This window comes from Clarias gariepinus, chromosome 26, assembly GCF_024256425.1.
Source record: "Clarias gariepinus isolate MV-2021 ecotype Netherlands chromosome 26, CGAR_prim_01v2, whole genome shotgun sequence".
In the NCBI taxonomy this organism is placed as follows: Eukaryota; Metazoa; Chordata; class Actinopteri; order Siluriformes; family Clariidae; genus Clarias; species Clarias gariepinus.
Window position 1 is genome coordinate 8,919,767 of NC_071125.1, and position 17,264 is coordinate 8,937,030.

The 17,264-nt window shown below is 39.1% G+C and overlaps 1 protein-coding gene across 1 annotated transcript; it reads right to left on the bottom strand.

Annotated features, from left to right (window-relative positions):
* Window positions 1-2,975: 2,975 nt before the first annotated feature.
* LOC128514310 (Golgi-associated plant pathogenesis-related protein 1-like) lies at window positions 2,976-10,118 on the bottom strand. The gene is made up of 5 exons (XM_053488109.1): window positions 9,955-10,118; window positions 9,511-9,619; window positions 9,297-9,400; window positions 4,653-4,730; window positions 2,976-4,141 (listed from the first exon to the last, which is right to left on the bottom strand). The coding sequence occupies exons 1-5, from the start codon at window positions 9,965-9,967 to the stop codon at window positions 3,951-3,953; spliced, it is 495 nt and encodes a 164-aa protein (XP_053344084.1). The 5' UTR covers window positions 9,968-10,118; the 3' UTR covers window positions 2,976-3,950.
* Window positions 10,119-17,264: the final 7,146 nt, after the last annotated feature.

The window sequence follows — 17,264 nt, forward strand, 5'->3', positions numbered from 1 at the left end:
CTATCATACTTTTTAGACTTTATATTTGATTTTCATTAAATTCACCATTTTGAATATTCTGTTATGCAATATTTAACTGCACATACAGAAGTAAACAATGACATTGCATTATGAAACTGAATCTCAACCGTAACAAGTGTGATTCATAGTTAATCTTATCTGCTTACTCAAAATACCGTAACTTATGACATCACTAAGGACATTGTATGTGTTTCGTTTTTATTAAACAATAGACATAGACATTATATTGTGAAACACTTTGAATGAAAGAACCTTAAGAGGAACGAGTCAAAAAGAACCCATTTGAGTGAGACCAGATATCGGAATTATACAACCAATAATGGGCACAACGGGAACCTACACTTTACTGGGAATAATGTGTGAAGTATTCCTCTTTATATTCAGTACTTTGAAGACTCATATTCGGTATGAGTGTGTTGTGAATATGAGTTCTAAAAGATCAAAGCAGAAGTAGTATAAAGATGAAAACTTTAACATTGGAACAGGTGACCACAAAGTGCTATGTAATTATATATTTTGTAATATTGTATGTTATATAGCATAAACCAACAAATGTGTCAATGTAATGTTTCAGATAAGCAGTTTACTGTAAAATACATACTTATACATGACCCATCCTGGTCATGCTCAGGGTCTATCTCAGGAGCAGTGTGCAACAGTACAAATTAGAGGCAACATCGGGCCATTACAGGAACACTGTGCTCATGTACTGTACATTCACACTCATTTACACTTAGTGGCAGGCAGCCCAGTCAATGCACCTTCTATCATGGTTTTGGGTGGAATCCTGGTGGAAGGAAAGCCTGGTGGAAGGAAAGCAGAGTATGCTGTATATTTTGGATGCTAGTTACTCAATGTGGATTTAAAATATTATGAAAATGAGATAGTAAATAAATTAGCTCTTTTCAGCTTTAAATGACTCTCACACTCTCATTTATGCCCAAGAAGCTGCTGTTAAACAGGCACTCAGCTTTAAGTTCCTCTGAGTCTATATCTCTAATGAACTCACCTGGTCCTGAACACCTCTATCCTAGTAAAATGGCACAACAGTATACTCCTATATATCTATAACTTCTAAGAAGGCTAAAAAAAAAAAAAAAAACTTAAACCCCAGAACTGATCGACAATATTTAATCTAATATTGATAACATCTTGAATAACTACTCCAAAATGGACAGCAAATCCCTTCAGCTGGTAATGAAAACCCTCTAATTATTCATCAGCACACAGCTGCCCACCATCAATGACATTTAGAAAAAAAAAAAAAAAATGACAAAAGGCGATCTCAGAGACACCTCTCACCATAAGAATGGACTATTCAACCCTATCTTTTTATGTAAGCACTATCAATGCTGTGGCACCAAACAGATATTCTATTCCTTTTGCATTTTTGCACTGCACCTGCTGTGCAACAGCAAAAATGTTTTTTGTTTTTTTCATTTCACTACATTGCATCTTTAAAAAACTGAACATGGTTAAAAAGTGCATTTTCTTTTGTAGTTTAATTTAAAACTTAAAACTCTTATATAGTCTAGATTTTTTTACATGTAAAGTGCAAAAAAGTCATGCAGTCTGATGAGTTCAGACTGACCCTATTCCAGAGTGATGGGATGTCATGGTAAAAAGGAAAGCGCCAGAGGCAATGCACCCATTATACTGTACATAGTGCACATTGTACAAGCCTCTGGAGGCCGTGTTATGATCTAGATTTGCTTCTGTTTCAGCTTTTCCCACTACATACTGTACACACACACAATGATCAAAAATTAGAAAAAAAATTGTACATCTTAAAAATTAGAATTTTGTGGAAAAGTTAATTTTCTTTTGTAATTTCATTAAAAAAATTTAAATCTTGCATATATCTATGTAGATTCATTAAATGGAAAGTAAAATGAAAAACCCATACCCTGTGAACATGGCACCCCCTTGTGGCTGTATACCAACTTATTTGCACGTAGCAACTTCTGGTCAGTGTTGCCAACTCGTCAGTAAGGAAAGTAGCTATTGGCTGTCGTAGAAGTCGCTAGAAGTCGCTAGATGACGTCATCACGTAATTTGCATAATGCACGCTGCACAGTGTGAAAAAGCAGCTTTACCTGCTTCTCCAATGTGATCACATGCCAGCATAGAACAGTGTTCAGCGATAACTAATGCCATGGTGGCTTCAGCTTTTTTTGAAGAGTCTTTTTTTTTTTTACCATAAATGGCAGTTTGTTTTGTGTGAAACTATTGTAAGACTTTGCCTTTTGTGTATGTTTCTGAGTTGACATGTGTTTTTTTTATATCGCAAAGTTTGGCATAAAAATCAGTCTTGCAATACAGGCAGTATGCCCGTGTATTATCTCCAATAAAAGGCTTCAACCATCCGTTGAATTCAGGATTTGATTCCCACTCCTTTCTGAATTTCTGAGAGTATAGTTTTGACTGAGACATGATGAACTAGCGAGCTATATGTTTATGCTAAAGTAACAAAGAAGCACACACACAGTGGATGAGGTAAGTAATGAGGCTGTCTGAGTCAAATGCAGCGATTTATTCTTGTGCAGCAATTTATTTTAGACTTCTGCGAGAGGACGGGCCTGTCTGTGAGTGCTTTGGGACGGGGGAAGGGCCGGCGGCGGCAGCTGCTGTGGCAAGTTGTGAAGAAGTCTCCAGTAACACAAGAAAAAGTCGCCAGATTTGTCGCTAGTCGCTTTTAAAAAATATTGTCGCCAGAGGGATTTGAAAAGTCGCTAAATATAGCGACAAAGTCGCTAAGTTGGCAACACTGGGTCTAGGCTCAACAATGTTATGTGGCAATAAAAGGAAGGCAACACGTTATCCCGTTAATCGTTTTTTTTTTTAAACCATAATGCACAGGCATATTCAAGGACTCAAGTTGTGAAAGAGTGGTTCTGGGAGCATAAGCATAATGCACTAGCCATAAACAAAGGAAAAGGTGATCAAACAAAATAAGTGTGTATGGCCAGACAGTGTACTCCACCAGTTGTTAGAGAACCTCCTGAGAGCAGTCCAAGAGGTTCTACTGGAAAAAGGTTCAAAGTATTTTGGTGTGAAGTAGACAGGCTAATTTGTGTCCATTAAAAGGAGAATTGTAGAAATTCATGACTGTAAGTTTAAACTTGTCAGAGAATTGACAATTCCTGCTTATGGAATATCCTGTTTTAAAATAACACCAGATACAGCACAACCCACTGGAGAGTGGTGGCTCAGGCGACTAAGGCTCTGGGTTGTTCATTTGAGGAGCTGAGGATCTGTGGATGTGAGTTTGAGCCCTGCCATCAATGGGTCGCCACACCCTATACTACTCTGTAGTAGCCACTGCATGCGGTGCCGGTCCCAAGCCTGGTTTGAAAAATGTAAAAAAGGGTATCCAGAGTGCTAATTGGATGGTGCAAATGGGATGGTCTGCTGTGGTGACCCTTTAAAAGAAAAATCCACTATGGTTGTGTTATTTTGAAATGTAAGGTTAATAGGCAAACTCACGCAGAATTTTAAAATGTTTAAATTTATATCGTTGCTTATCCAAACCTCAACACTGAAACAATACACACAAAACACTGGCCTTTTCTTTAAAGTAAAACAGGCACTTGTTCAGTGTTAAACAATGATACTGTGACACTCTTATGAGTTTCCCCTGGACTTAAGTTAGACAAGAGACAGCCTGTGTACGCTCCGGGGAACTACATGTCTGAAACTACATGTCTAAAAATACCCCTCAATACATTTATGTATATCAGCTCAATGATCTTGTATAGCTCTGAAATACTCCAGCTATCAGTTTTATCATTGAACATGGATTGAGCTTAGTGTTTTAAAAATAAATATTAAGGCCAACCAAAATGTAAGCCATCAGTGTATTAAATAATGCTTAGCCATAGGGCTCCAATTCACTTCTTAACTTTAAAACAGCAGATGACTTCCATCCTCTAGCTCCTCAAGCATTCCAGGAACAGCTTAGGACTCCTAGGAGGCAGGACATTTGCTTCGAAGTTGCCCTGATTCGTGACATTCCCGGCAGGGAAGTAGCGCGCCACCACAAATGTGGAGCCATCGGATGCAACAGCTTTACCAACACCCAGCTTCTTTGAGCTCTTCCAGACCATTGCAGTGAAGTGACCTGTATAGGAAATAATACACAAGTTCTTTAGAAGTGGAATTGTACGCTGTGCATGTTTACGCAAGCTCCAGAATTTCATACCGATTTTGCAGATATGTGCCTCTAATATAAACATCACAATTGCTGTAAATACAGAGTTAATAATTTATGTTTCAAAAGGAGCGGTAGAAAAAAGTAGCATTTATCATATTTAAATCATATGATAGCATTTATCATATTTAAAATACGCCATTTACAAAGTCACCATGAGTTTGTAGGAAATGAGGCTGATATAAGACAATCCAACTGCTGGTAGATATTACTCACCAAGTGGTTTGTTTATTGAACATCCTGTAGGTGTTTTTATAATAATTATTATTATTATTATTATTATTATTATTATTATTATTATTATTATTATCTTGTACTATTCCAGTGAATTTTGACCAATAAGTTGTTGCCTAATATTTAGCTCCATACAGTAGGGCTTATAGTATGGTTTCACTTTGGAGCCAAATCAGAGCAGGCTTACCAGTTCCAGAGGAGAATCCAGGGTGGTTAAAGTTGTACAGGTTCACCTCATTATACCAGCGATCAGTCACATCCTTTCCTAACACAGCAAAAAGTATTAACAATAACTTGCAATGACACAATGACTGATTCCATAATTGAAAACGTGTACAAAAAAGCATCATGTATTATCCTTGATTTCAGGTATAATTTATCTAATATACAGATATTATAAATTATGAAAATATTATAATACATGAATATTATAATCATGGTTACTGCACCTGAACATACTACTTTGGAGCTACGTACATACCGCACAGAGAAAGAAAATCTAATTTCGGATTAACAATTTGTATTTGAGTGTAACCATAAGCATTTGACTGCTTGTATTTAAATGGTTTGTATTGTGTATTTGAGTGTTTTTCCTTTTATCAAATAGTTTTTTTATTTTTGGAAATACTGCTATATTATTACTCAAGTCACATGCTTTTAGCATTACTCCTTAGGACTTTACTAGTACTACTGCACCATACGGGGCTGGGTGCTCATTATTTAAAGTTCAAAATTGTTGCAATTGCAAATGACATTCATCAACTGACAATAGGTCATAAGGTCTCACAACTCACTAAAACAAATCACTGCGTGAAATTGAAATTATGAAAAGTTAGAACGAGGGTATACAATGATGTTTCATAGTAGTATCATAGCATCAGTGAAATACTCTTATTTAATACGCAATACTAATACTCTTAATACTCTTTATACAAATAGATTAGTATTAAAATAAGGATGTACCAACTATGTTTCAACAGTTGGAAAAGTTGGGGTTATGGTTAGACAGTTTGTGCCTGAAAATATGATTCCTCATCGGTCAGTATTGATTATTGAATATTATACATTAAATGAAATGTTGGATGTTTGACTTTTTTTAAATAATAATTTGCCACAGTTTTTTTTGTCAAACTGAGACTTTTCATTGTCCAGAATAACAGTATACAGTTTTAAAAGTAAAACCTGCCTTGATTTCTCTATATGATCCACTGCTACACTAATGCACTTATTCCAGCGTTTTACTACTGCTTGATGGTAAAACAGTAGAAAGTCTTCTCAGTGCACTAGAGCAATGACTACCCTCTTTATGTCTAAAACACTGGCCTCCCAGGAACATCTTTAAAGCCCCAAACTAGTAGAAATGTCTTTGGGGTGATGTCAGGATTCCTTCAGGTGAGTTCCTGTAAATTATTTTTTTATTTTTTGCAGAGAGAAATACATCTCTTCCTAAGTTCTACGTACGACAAGATGGATAACAAGTTATCCATCGATTTTCAAGAATAAGGCGTTTCCCTCACTGAGTGTTCAAGGGAAAAACCACAGGAACTCCGAGCCACCTCGGCTGGAATTGTTTCTCACTAAGAAACACTCACTCATCGTCTTCTTTTTCTTCTTTGTCTTTCGCCTGTTCCCTTTCAGGGGTCGCCACAGCGAATCATCTGCCTTCATCTAACCCTATCCTCTCTCACACCAACTAACTTCATGTCCTCTCTCACTGCATCCATAAATCTCCTCTTTGGTCTTTCTCTAGACCTCCTGCATGGCAGTTCAAACCTCAGCATCCTTCTACTAATATATTCACCATCTCTCCTCTGAACATGTCCAAACCACCTCAATCTGGCCTCTCTGACTTTATCTCCAAAACATCTAACGTGGGTTGTCTCTCTGATGAACTCATTCTTGATCCTATCCATCCTTGTCACTCCCAAAGAGAACCTCAACATCTTCAGCTCTGCCACCTCCAACTCTGCCTCCTGTCTTTTCTTCAGTGCCACTGTCTCTAAGCCGTAGAGCATCGCTGGTCTCACCACTGTCCCTTCATTCTCGCTGATACTCTTTTATTGCACAACACACCTGAAACTTTTCTCCACCCATTCCAACCTGCCTGTACCTGCCTCCTCACCTCCTTTCCACGCTCTCTGTTGCTCTGAACTGTTGACCCTAAGTACTTAAAGTCCTGCACCTTCTTTACCTCTGCTCCCTGTATCCTCACCGTTCCTCTTGGGTTCCTCTCCTTAACACACATGTCTTACTGCGGGTAACCTTCATTCCTCTGCTTTTCACCTGTTTCTTGCTCTCGCTACAAAGCACAATGTCCATGGAGATTCCTGTCTAACCTCATCTGTCATCCTGTCCATCATCAAAGCAAACAAAAAGGGGCTTAGAGCCGATTCTTGATGCAGACCAACCCCCACCTTGAACTCTACTGTCACACCTCTTACCACTGTCTTACAGCTCTCATACATGTCCTGCACCACTCTAACATACTTCTCTGCTACTCCAGACTTCCTCATACAACATCACAGCTCCTCTCTCGGCACCCTGTCGTATGCCTTCTCTAAATCTACAAAGACACAATCCAACTCTTTATTACCTTCTCTGTACTTCTCTGCCAGCATCCTCAAAGCAAATACTGCATCTGATGTACTCAGACATGAAACCATATTGCTGCTCAAAGGTGAGCATTGCTCCACAAATGCTCACCTCTGCGCTTAACCTAGCTTCCACTACTCTTTCCCACAGCTTCATTGTATGGCTCATTAGCTTCATGCCTCTGTAATTGCCACAGCTCTGCACATCTGCCTTGTTCTTAAAAATCGGCACTACACTTCTCCTCTATTCTTCTGGAATCCTCTCACCCTCCAAGATCTTGTTAAACAAACTAGTTAGAAACTCTACTGCCACCTCTCCTAAGCACTTCCATACCTGCACAGGTATGTCATCAGGACCAACAGCCTTTCCACTCTTCATCCTCTTAAACACCCTTCTCACCTCACTTTTACTAATATTTGCTACTTTCTGCTCCACAACAGTCACCTCTTCCACTCTTTGTTCTCTTTCGCTTTCCTCATTTATCAACTCTTTAAAGTACTCCTTCCATCTTCCCATTACCCTCCTGGCATCTGTCAGTACATTTCCATCTCTATCTTTAATCACTCTAACTGCTGCACATTCTTCCCATCTCTATCTTTCTGCCTCGCCAACCTGTACAGATCCCCCTCTCCCTCCTTACTATCCAATCTAGCATACAAGTCCTCATATGCTCTTTGTTTGGCCTTTGTCATCTCTACCTTCACCTTACTCTGCATCTCCCTGTACCCCTGTCTACTCTCTTTATTCCTTTCATTGTCCCACTTCTTCTTAGCTAGCCTCTTTCCCTGTATAGACTCCTGGACTTCCTTGTTCCACCACCAAGTCTCCTTGTCCACTTTTGCCTTACCTGCTAATACACCAAGTACCCTCCTACCTGTCTCCCTGATCACATTGGCTGTAGTTGTCCAGTCAACTGAAAGCACCTCCTGACCACCCATAGCTTGTCTCAACTCCTCCCTGAAGACTACACAACATTTTTCCTTTCTCAGCTTCCACCACTTTCCACCACTGCTCTGCCTTTGTCCTCTTCACCTTTCTCACCACCAGGGTTATTTTACACCACCATTCTGTGTTGTCTGGCTACACTCTCCCCTACCAACACTTTGCAGTCACTGATCTCTTTCAGGTTACAACATCGACACAAGATGTAGTCTACCTGAGTGCTTCTGCCTTTACTCTTATACCTGTATGTCACCCTATGTTCCTGCCTTTTCTGAAAGAAAGTATTTAGTACTGCCATTTCCATCCTCTTTGCAAAGTCCACCACCATCTGTCCTTCTACAAAGTCCACCACCATCTGTCCTGAAGACCAAACCTGCCCATCACATTTTCATCACCTCTGTTCCCCCTCTCAACATGTCCGTTGCAGAGCATCCCGTCTGGGGATGCTCTGCATCACTTCATCTAACTCACTCCAGAATGTCTCCTTCTCTTCTAACTCACATCCTACCTGTGGGGCATAACCACTAACAACATTGAACATCACCCCTTCAATTTCCAGCTTCAGACTCATCACCCTATCTGATACTCTCTTCACCTCTAGAACATTCCTTACAAACTCCTCTTTCAGAATAACTCCTACTCCATATCTTTTCCTATCCACACCATGGTAAAACAATTTGAACCCTGATCCTAAGCTTCTAGCCTTGCTACCTTTCCACCTGGTCTCCTGGATTCACAGTATATCCACCTTCCTTCTCTGCATCATATCAACTAACTCTCTTCCCTTCCCTGTCATAGTCCCAACATTCAAAGTCCCTACTATCACTCCTAAACTCTTGCTTTTCCTTTTCTCTCTCTGCTTTCGAACACGCCTTCCTCCTCTTCTTCTTCAACCAACAGTAGCCCAATTTCCACCAGCACCCTGTAGGTCAACAGCACCAGTGGCGGTCGTTGTTAACCTGGGCTGTGACCGATCCGGTATAGAAATTATATTTGTGATTCGCATCATTGATTTGGCAAATGTTTTTCCGTCGGATGCCCTTCCCGACACAACCCTCTGCATTTATCTAGACTTGGGACTGGCACCAGAAGACACTGAATTGAGAAGTTCGAAAAGATGCGGTCAGCTGGCGTCACGTGGTTCAGAGGAAACACGGGATAGTCTTCAGCCCTCCCAACTGAGTGATAGTAGTACTGTAGCTTAATGTGGGAGCCCCCTAGCGACAGGGAGGAATTCGACACGAGTAAATTGGGGAAAATATTGGGGAAAAAAATTTAATTCAAACACTATTCTTACCTGTTTGATCATTAGACGCCAAGGCTAGATTTTCTCCACAGTTTACATTACTCAATTCAGCACTGTGCTTTAAAATCATGATGCTGGCCAAACCCTCTGCATATCTAAAAACACACAAAATGGGTGGTGCAGAGTAATTTAATTTTAACTCACTACTTATTTATTTTAACTCACTACTTATTTATTCAAACTGTATAAACATGTATGAGTTTACCTCGCCGCCTCTGTACAAAGATTCTTGCTGAGCTTCAACGGCGGTGCTTGATGCTTCTTTCTGTATTCATTATGAGACTTCAGCACATCCTTATTGAATTGCTTTGAGGCTAAGAGAGAGATACATAGCCACAGTCACAATAGTAAATGGTACAAGACCACACTAAACACTTGTTTTTATTAAGGACGCTTTTGTACCGCATCATTGGACACTGATCATCTCTTGTAAAAAAAACAAAAACAAAACACACACTCAGTGGGTATGTCATATCCAACAACGGATAAACAATATAGGTGTGAAGGCATACAACCTATATAGAAATAACGTTCTATATACAGTATATTTGACACATTATGGTTTTTTTGGATTATGGCCAAATTATATAAAGTCATGATATAGGTATTTGACATAAACCATTTCCCAGCAGAAATTCAGTTATCTTACCTGACTTTCCCATAATTATGAGAATTTCCTTTCTAGGCCTTTTCCAGCTGCTTTTTCACTGATCTTGACACCGTCCTCTTTTTATCTCTCTCTCTTTCACTCTCTTTCTTCTCAGACTCTCCGAGTCCTGCTGTCCTGCAATTCATGCAGTGCCCATATGTCTCTTAACCATACACACATAAAATACAGCTGATGTTTCAAAACCCACAGTATGAACTGCACTACCCTTCTCTCTCTTCTCATATGTCACATTCCATCTCTCTCGTTATTGCTTTCTCTTTCTGTTTCTCTTTCTATAAATATAGCAGTCCAAAGAGAAGGTAAAATACACAAGAGGATAGTTATGATGTATAAACAGTGGAAAAGATGTAGCAAGAAACACATTAATTCAATTAAAAACAATATCATAATAATTTAGAGGTCTGTTTATTTATTATTAAATTGAATTTATTTAAGAGAATTAAAAAGTGAGGTCATTTCTGTGTATGTGAATTGAGAAGGGAGAAGGAATCCTTGTCTGATTACATCATAGTGTGAGTCACGTGACCTTATATGGGGCTGTGCACCTGCTTTCCCATGGAAGCAGTGATCTGTAGCACAGCTGTAGACACACAAAAAGAAAAGTGGGTGTGCATGATCAAACTAGGGTCAGACTGACAGATTACCTATATAAGGTCGTTTTATGAGAGTTTGCAATTTTTGCTTTTTTTTTTTTGTTGTTGCTTAAACACTGTTGTTTAAAAATGAGCATTTTAAAAGCCTGAAGAATTTAGAGATTTTAAAAAATGCAAACTGAAGAAGCAGATCATGCACTCATCTTTTATACCACTGTTTCCTGTATTCAGGGTCGCGTGGTCCCAGGGTACACCGTGGACAGGGTGCCAATCCATCGCAGGGCACACACACATTACAGGCAATTTGGGAACGCTAATTAGCCTGACCTACATGTCTTTGGACTGCGGGAGGAAACCCACCAAGCACAGGAAGAACATGCAAACTCCATGCACACAGAGCCGGGAATCAAGCCTGGCCAGGAATCAAACCCAGATCCTGGAGGTGCAGGCCAAGATATTTTAGTGATGAGTTAAACTTCTATGTAAAACTAATGTATGTGTAAAAAATAATCCCTCATGCTCCCAGAACTACTCTGAAATATGCCCATGCCATCGGAAAAAAAAAATTGTGTGCAGTGGCCAGTAAGGGCTGGCAATCACATTCTTGCTATCTTTCACATCAACAGATCTGTTGTTGGGCATGTACCATGCACTAAGTTTCTTGGAATCAACTGCACAATTTATGTTTGCAAAATGATACTGTATATTACCATGTACAGCCTATCCTTATTACTTACTGCACCTTCTGTACATATGGACCGATACCCTTATTTACTACATTCGTTATTTATTGTAAACTTATGCACTTCTGCTTAGATCTAACTGTGTTTTGTTGGCTTTGTATGTGCACTTTGTACAATAATAATAAAATTTAATCTAATCTAATCTAAATAAAGCTATGCATGATGGCTTGATGTACTTGATCAATGTCCCCTAGACACACCCATTACTCATCAATAGGGTCAATTTGAACTCACATGGGTCAATGAGGCCACATGACCTTTTCCCATTGCTCCAAAGTCTGATCTTTTTGCTCCTTAGCAAACTGGTTTTCTTATTGTCATGCAGCTGTTTAGTCCCAATCCTGCGAGTTCTTGTCACATTGTGAGAATCAAAATACTCTTACTTTTCACTATTAAACATAGCTGTGATTTCTACTGTAATTTTTTTTTTTTTACAATGCAGCTTTACAAAATTTTTATACAAAAAGTTATCTTTGATCATGGTCATTCTTGATTTTTTTTTTTATCACATTTCTTCCACAAAGTTGACATCCTCACAGGTTTTAATAATGGGTTGGACTGTTCTTAGACCAATTCCAGTCATTTTAACTATCTCATTAGTATTTCTTGGGAAGGGGCCGGCGGCGGCAGCTGCTGTGGCAAGTTGAGAAGAGTCTGTACAGACACATCAGAGTCTCCAGTAACACAAGAAAAAGTCGCCAGATTTGTCGCTAGTCGCTTTTTAAAAAAATTGTCAACAGCCAATCAGAAGTAGCGTGTGGAAGTCTGTGATAGGCTAGTTTTGTAACACTGGACAAAGTTGAGCGAGTGTACAGGCAGAGTCGAGCGCGCACAGAAAATAGACGTCGCACTTGCGTGCAGGCAGTGTCGAGCGCGCACACAAAAAAGATGGTGGGACGAGGCGAGCAGTGCTGGAGGATCAGAGGGAACGTGGTGCAGTGTGTGGTGTGATTAGAGCAGAGAGGTAAGTGGGTGCTGGGACATTTTTAGCTTTGTAGGCGAGCATCAGGGTATTGAATTTGATGCGGGCAGCTACAGGAAGCCAGTGGAAGGAGCGGAGGAGTGGGGTGGTGTGGGAAAACTTGGGAAGGTTAAAAACGAGACGTGCTGCTGCATTCTGGATCAGCTGCAAAGGACGAATGATGGACAGAGGCAGGCCTGCCAGGAGTGAGTTGCAGTAGTCCAGTCTTGAAATAACCAGGGACTGAACAAGCACCTGAGTAGCCTGTGAAGAAAGAAATGGGCGAATTCTTCTGATGTTTTAAAAAGGAAATCTACAAGAGCGAGTAAGGTTAGCGAAGGAATAGTAAGGTTAGTGTCTGAAGGAATGATCAGATTGTTGTCGTCAGTCTCTGGTGGTCTAGTGGCTAGGATTCGGCACTCTCACCGCTGTGGCCCTGGTTCGATTCCCGCTCAGAGAAGGTAAGTATGGGGCAGTGGTGGCTCAGTCGGTTAAGGCTGTGGGTTACTGGGTTACTTATTGGAAGGTCGGGGTTTGAGCCCCAGCGTCGCCAAGTTGCCACTGTTGAGCCCTTGAGCAAGGCCCTTAACCCTATCTGCTCCAGGGGCGCTGTAAGCTGCCTGACCCTGCGCTCTGACCCAGATTCCTAATTGGGATATGCGAAGAAGACATTTCACTGTGTTGTAAAGTACATGTGACAAATAATTAAATATTCTTCTTCTTCTTCTTGACCTAGGGATGAGTCACCAGGGATGAACAGCAGTTTGGTTTTACTCAGATGGAGCTTCAGCTGTTGGGCTGCCATCCAGGATGAGATGTCTGCCAAACACGCTGAGATCCAGATCTCCAGGTGGAAACCAGAGTATCTGAGGGAGGAAATAAGAGAATAAGTTGTGTGTCATCTGCATAAAAATAGTATGAAAATCCATGTGATGATATGACCTTACCAGTGAACTGTGCCATCTGCAAAAAAATTCTAATAACACAGCCAGCAGTAGTCTGGTGCATAAAGAATGGACAGGAGAATGAGTATAAAGAACTTGTGGGGTCATTTGTTGATTGGTGTAAGTTGAATCATCTGCAACTGAACATCACCAAAACAAAATACATGGTTATTGAATTTATTTTTTAAGTGTCCTTTGCACTGTCTCTGAACATCAACTATCACCTACTCTGTGCTCTCCTAACAAAACAAAAGAGCACATTCAGTAATAGCCTGGGACAGCTGTGCCCGACTAAGGAACTTTATAGGAGGTTGTTCATACCTGCAGCCATTAGGCTTTTTAATGCGTCGACCTCCTTGATGCTGATGAGGTATGAATCTGCCACTGTACATATGGCTATTCTCATAGCTGCTGGACAATCTTACACACAGCATGAGCAATATTTGCACAAATGTGTTCCCTTGACATGCTAAATCCCTGTATAAATGTATATATGAATAGAATTTTTCTGTATTTGACGGCACCTTATTTTACAAGTACGAGTTTTAGGGATATGACATGCAGACATGCAGATAAGGCTAACTGGCATTCCCAAACATTCCCAACTTGCCTGTAGTGTGTGAATGAGTGATCTGTCTGTGTGTGTGTGTGTGTGTGTGTGTGTGTGTGTGTGTGTGTGTGTGTGTGTGTGCCCTGCCCTGGATTGGCAACCTGTCAAGGGTGTACCCTGCCTCATTCCCTAAGTCTACTGGTATAGGCTCCAAGTCCCCTGCAATCATGTACTGTTTACGGGATAAAGCAGTATAGACTGTGAGAGTAGTATAGACTTTTTTTCGTTTAGTCCCACCACTTGGTACGTTTGTATGTCTTTAGTCTGTGCTTTTGTCTGAGCTGCTGCAGAACTGCAACTTCCCTCAGGGTTAATAAAGATTCATCTTATCTTATCATATGACCATCAGTTATGCTAATTCTGTGTTATGTTCCACAATGTACTGTAAAGTGTGCTTCCTACTCCTTGCTCCCTGTGGAGGGAATGTCGGTTAAGTAAACTTCCTTTGACAAATTTACACTACTCAGAACACCCTGAATGGTGAAATTTTGTGACCTGAACTGTTGAGTGTACCCTTATTGTATCTCTCTTTTTTTCTGATGTGACCAGTGTAGATGTCACTTTATTATTGTATGTTTTTTTTTCTTAAGCTTAGTAAGGATTTAATGATTCTTACTATATTTTTAAGTTTACTTAAAGGATTCCATTAATACTAATGCATATGATTAACATGTCATCCTCTATAATTCTGCTAATAAATAAATAAAACATTGTCGAGCTCAAATTTTTTTATGAGCAATTAGCAATTACTGATGGGAATGTTTTCTTGTCCACTTCCAGCGAAGTGAGGTAGCATTCTTCCCTACACCATTCACAATTCCCTTTTACCAGAGCAGCTTCGCTCCTATGTAGTTAACATAACTAACATAACATAATTCAAATTCAAATTCAAATTTTATTTGTCACATACACAAACATACACAGTACGAAATGTAGTGAAATGCATTATACGACTGCCGTTGACCCTAAAAGAGAATTAAAGTTTACAAATAAGAAATAAATATGAATAAAAGAAATACGATAGAAATTAAATAAAAAATTTAAATTAAACTAGGAAAAATAGAACTAAAAATAAAAATAGAAATGTGCTAGGAAAAATAGAACTAAAAATAAAAATAGAAATATGATGTACAAAAATAGAAATATACTGTACAAATTGAAATATACTGTACTGTGCAAATATGCATAGAACAAAGTGTCTTTGTGCAGAGGTTATTAAAGTGTCTTTGTGCAGAGGTTATTAAAGTGTCTTTGTGCAATGGTCCAGGATGTAAACGTACAACATGTAGTGTAGATATGAAGGAAGGTGAGCATGTAATTGTCCATAGTGTTCATGGATGTAAAAAGATTGATAGATTTGATCAATTATGAAAAGATTGTGTTAGTTCTGCATAGTGGTGTGGTTGTGGTTGAGAGACCTTATCGCCTGCGGGAAGAAGCTCCTCCTCAGTCTCTCTGTGTTGGCCTTCAAGGACCAGAGGTGGAAACCACCCCGGAAACCACTACAACGATTGATTGATGGGCGTCGAGAAAAAATGCGCTAAACTCACAAGAACGATGGAGACAGACAAAACAGATGCCAGTGATGCAGACACAGCTGAAAGTGAAATGCCAACAAATTCTTATGATCAAACCCCTAGTCCATATTCCACTTTAATTTCAAGCACAACAAAGGGAACAGATTTATTATGAAAGGGTGTTCCATCCCCCATCCCACCCCCGCTGTTAAAAAAAAAAGTAACTCAGTAACTTTTACTCTGAGTAAATTTTTTATGAGTTACTTTTTACTTTCACTTGAGTAGATTTTTATAACGGTAACGTTACTTGTACTTCAGTAAAAAATCCACTAAAGTAACAGTACTTTCACTTGAGTACAAAATTTTATTACTCTTTCCACCTCTGCTGAATTCTCTGTGCAGTCCACTTTGCAGGGAACTATTTGCTGATCAGAACGCCACCGTACACAGTTCCTTTTGAACTGAGCAGTTCACTTAGAATCAGAATTAACATGGCCAAATTACCTGTGTAGTCCACATCGCAGGGAGCTACTAGCCGATCACAACGCAGGTTAACTGTCAGTCACAACCTTCATGAAAGTAGGTCCATATGATATTGATGGCAAAATGAAGCCTCAAGGATTCCCAGCCAGTAATTTCACCAAATGTTTATTTTAAAGATTAATTTACAAGCTCAAATGTACGGACATCTAGTGAACAACTTTTGTGTCGCAAATAGACCCTAACATCGCAAAACATTAATAAGGACAATTAATATGGACATGTAGCTCCTAGTAATTATGCATTCGACCATTGATACTTGTCAGTTGTGTGCATATGTTGTTGTTTGAAAAAAGAAATGTTTGTGCACAAATTGACGTGAATCTTTAAAAATTATGTGAAAAACAAAATAATCCTCTGATTCCATTATAGCAATTTATTAAAGTAATTACCTTATTTGGACAAATTACTTCAAACTGTCCTCATCTTTTTTCTTTTTTTAATAAACATGAGTCACTGTTTCTTGGAACAGAATATATAAATATTGAAAGTCAGCCAAATTAAAACAGATCATAAACATTAAATGAAGAGAGAAAGAAAACAGAGAAATTTAAACAAAAAAAAACTATACACACTAACTACATTGGGGTTTATGAGAAAGATTGAGGTCAAGTTTGTTGTGTGCATTTTCCTTCATGTATTTCAAAGATATGAATTAAATACTTAAATAAAAAATTTCAATGTAAAATGCAATGGCTTTCCTTAATCTTTATTTATGAATAAAACAGCGAATAGACCTTTTTTTTACACCAGTAGAAGCATCAAATAAACCAGTTATGTGATTCCAGTAAAAGCGAGGCCTTGTTTGTCATTATTCACACGACACCTAGGGACCTTTATTTGAAACAGCCTCTTTGCTTACGTCCACAGAACTGAGGAGAGAGCAGCTCACTGGGAAAGCACATTTAAAAACAGCTGCAGAAGCACTGAAGTCATTTTGAACTGTTTTTGTTGTTTTATTATGCCTAAGCCAAGCTAAAAAAGGTAATTAGAGTCTAAAGCAAGGCTGAATCCCAAATCCCTCTCTAAACCTAAACGTAGTGTGAGGAATATGTCATTGTGCACCATATAGCATAGTAGCTTTCCATTGGGACGCTAATTGGGATTAAACCTCAGGACATGGAATTTAATGAGGCTGATATTTTAAAAAGGAATAAGTAGAAATGTAGAGTTATGAAAGAAAGTTATGAAATTTACAACACCTCCATAGTTTATACTCCTCACCTTTTGGCTACATAGTACTAGTAAGAATTTAAAACTACTTTCACCCTGTTAATTATACTAACTGTCTGTCGCCAACTCAAATAAACACACAAATTATAATCTGTTGATGGTGTATGTGGAACTGTCGTATAAAAGCAAAATCACATTCAAGGTTTGC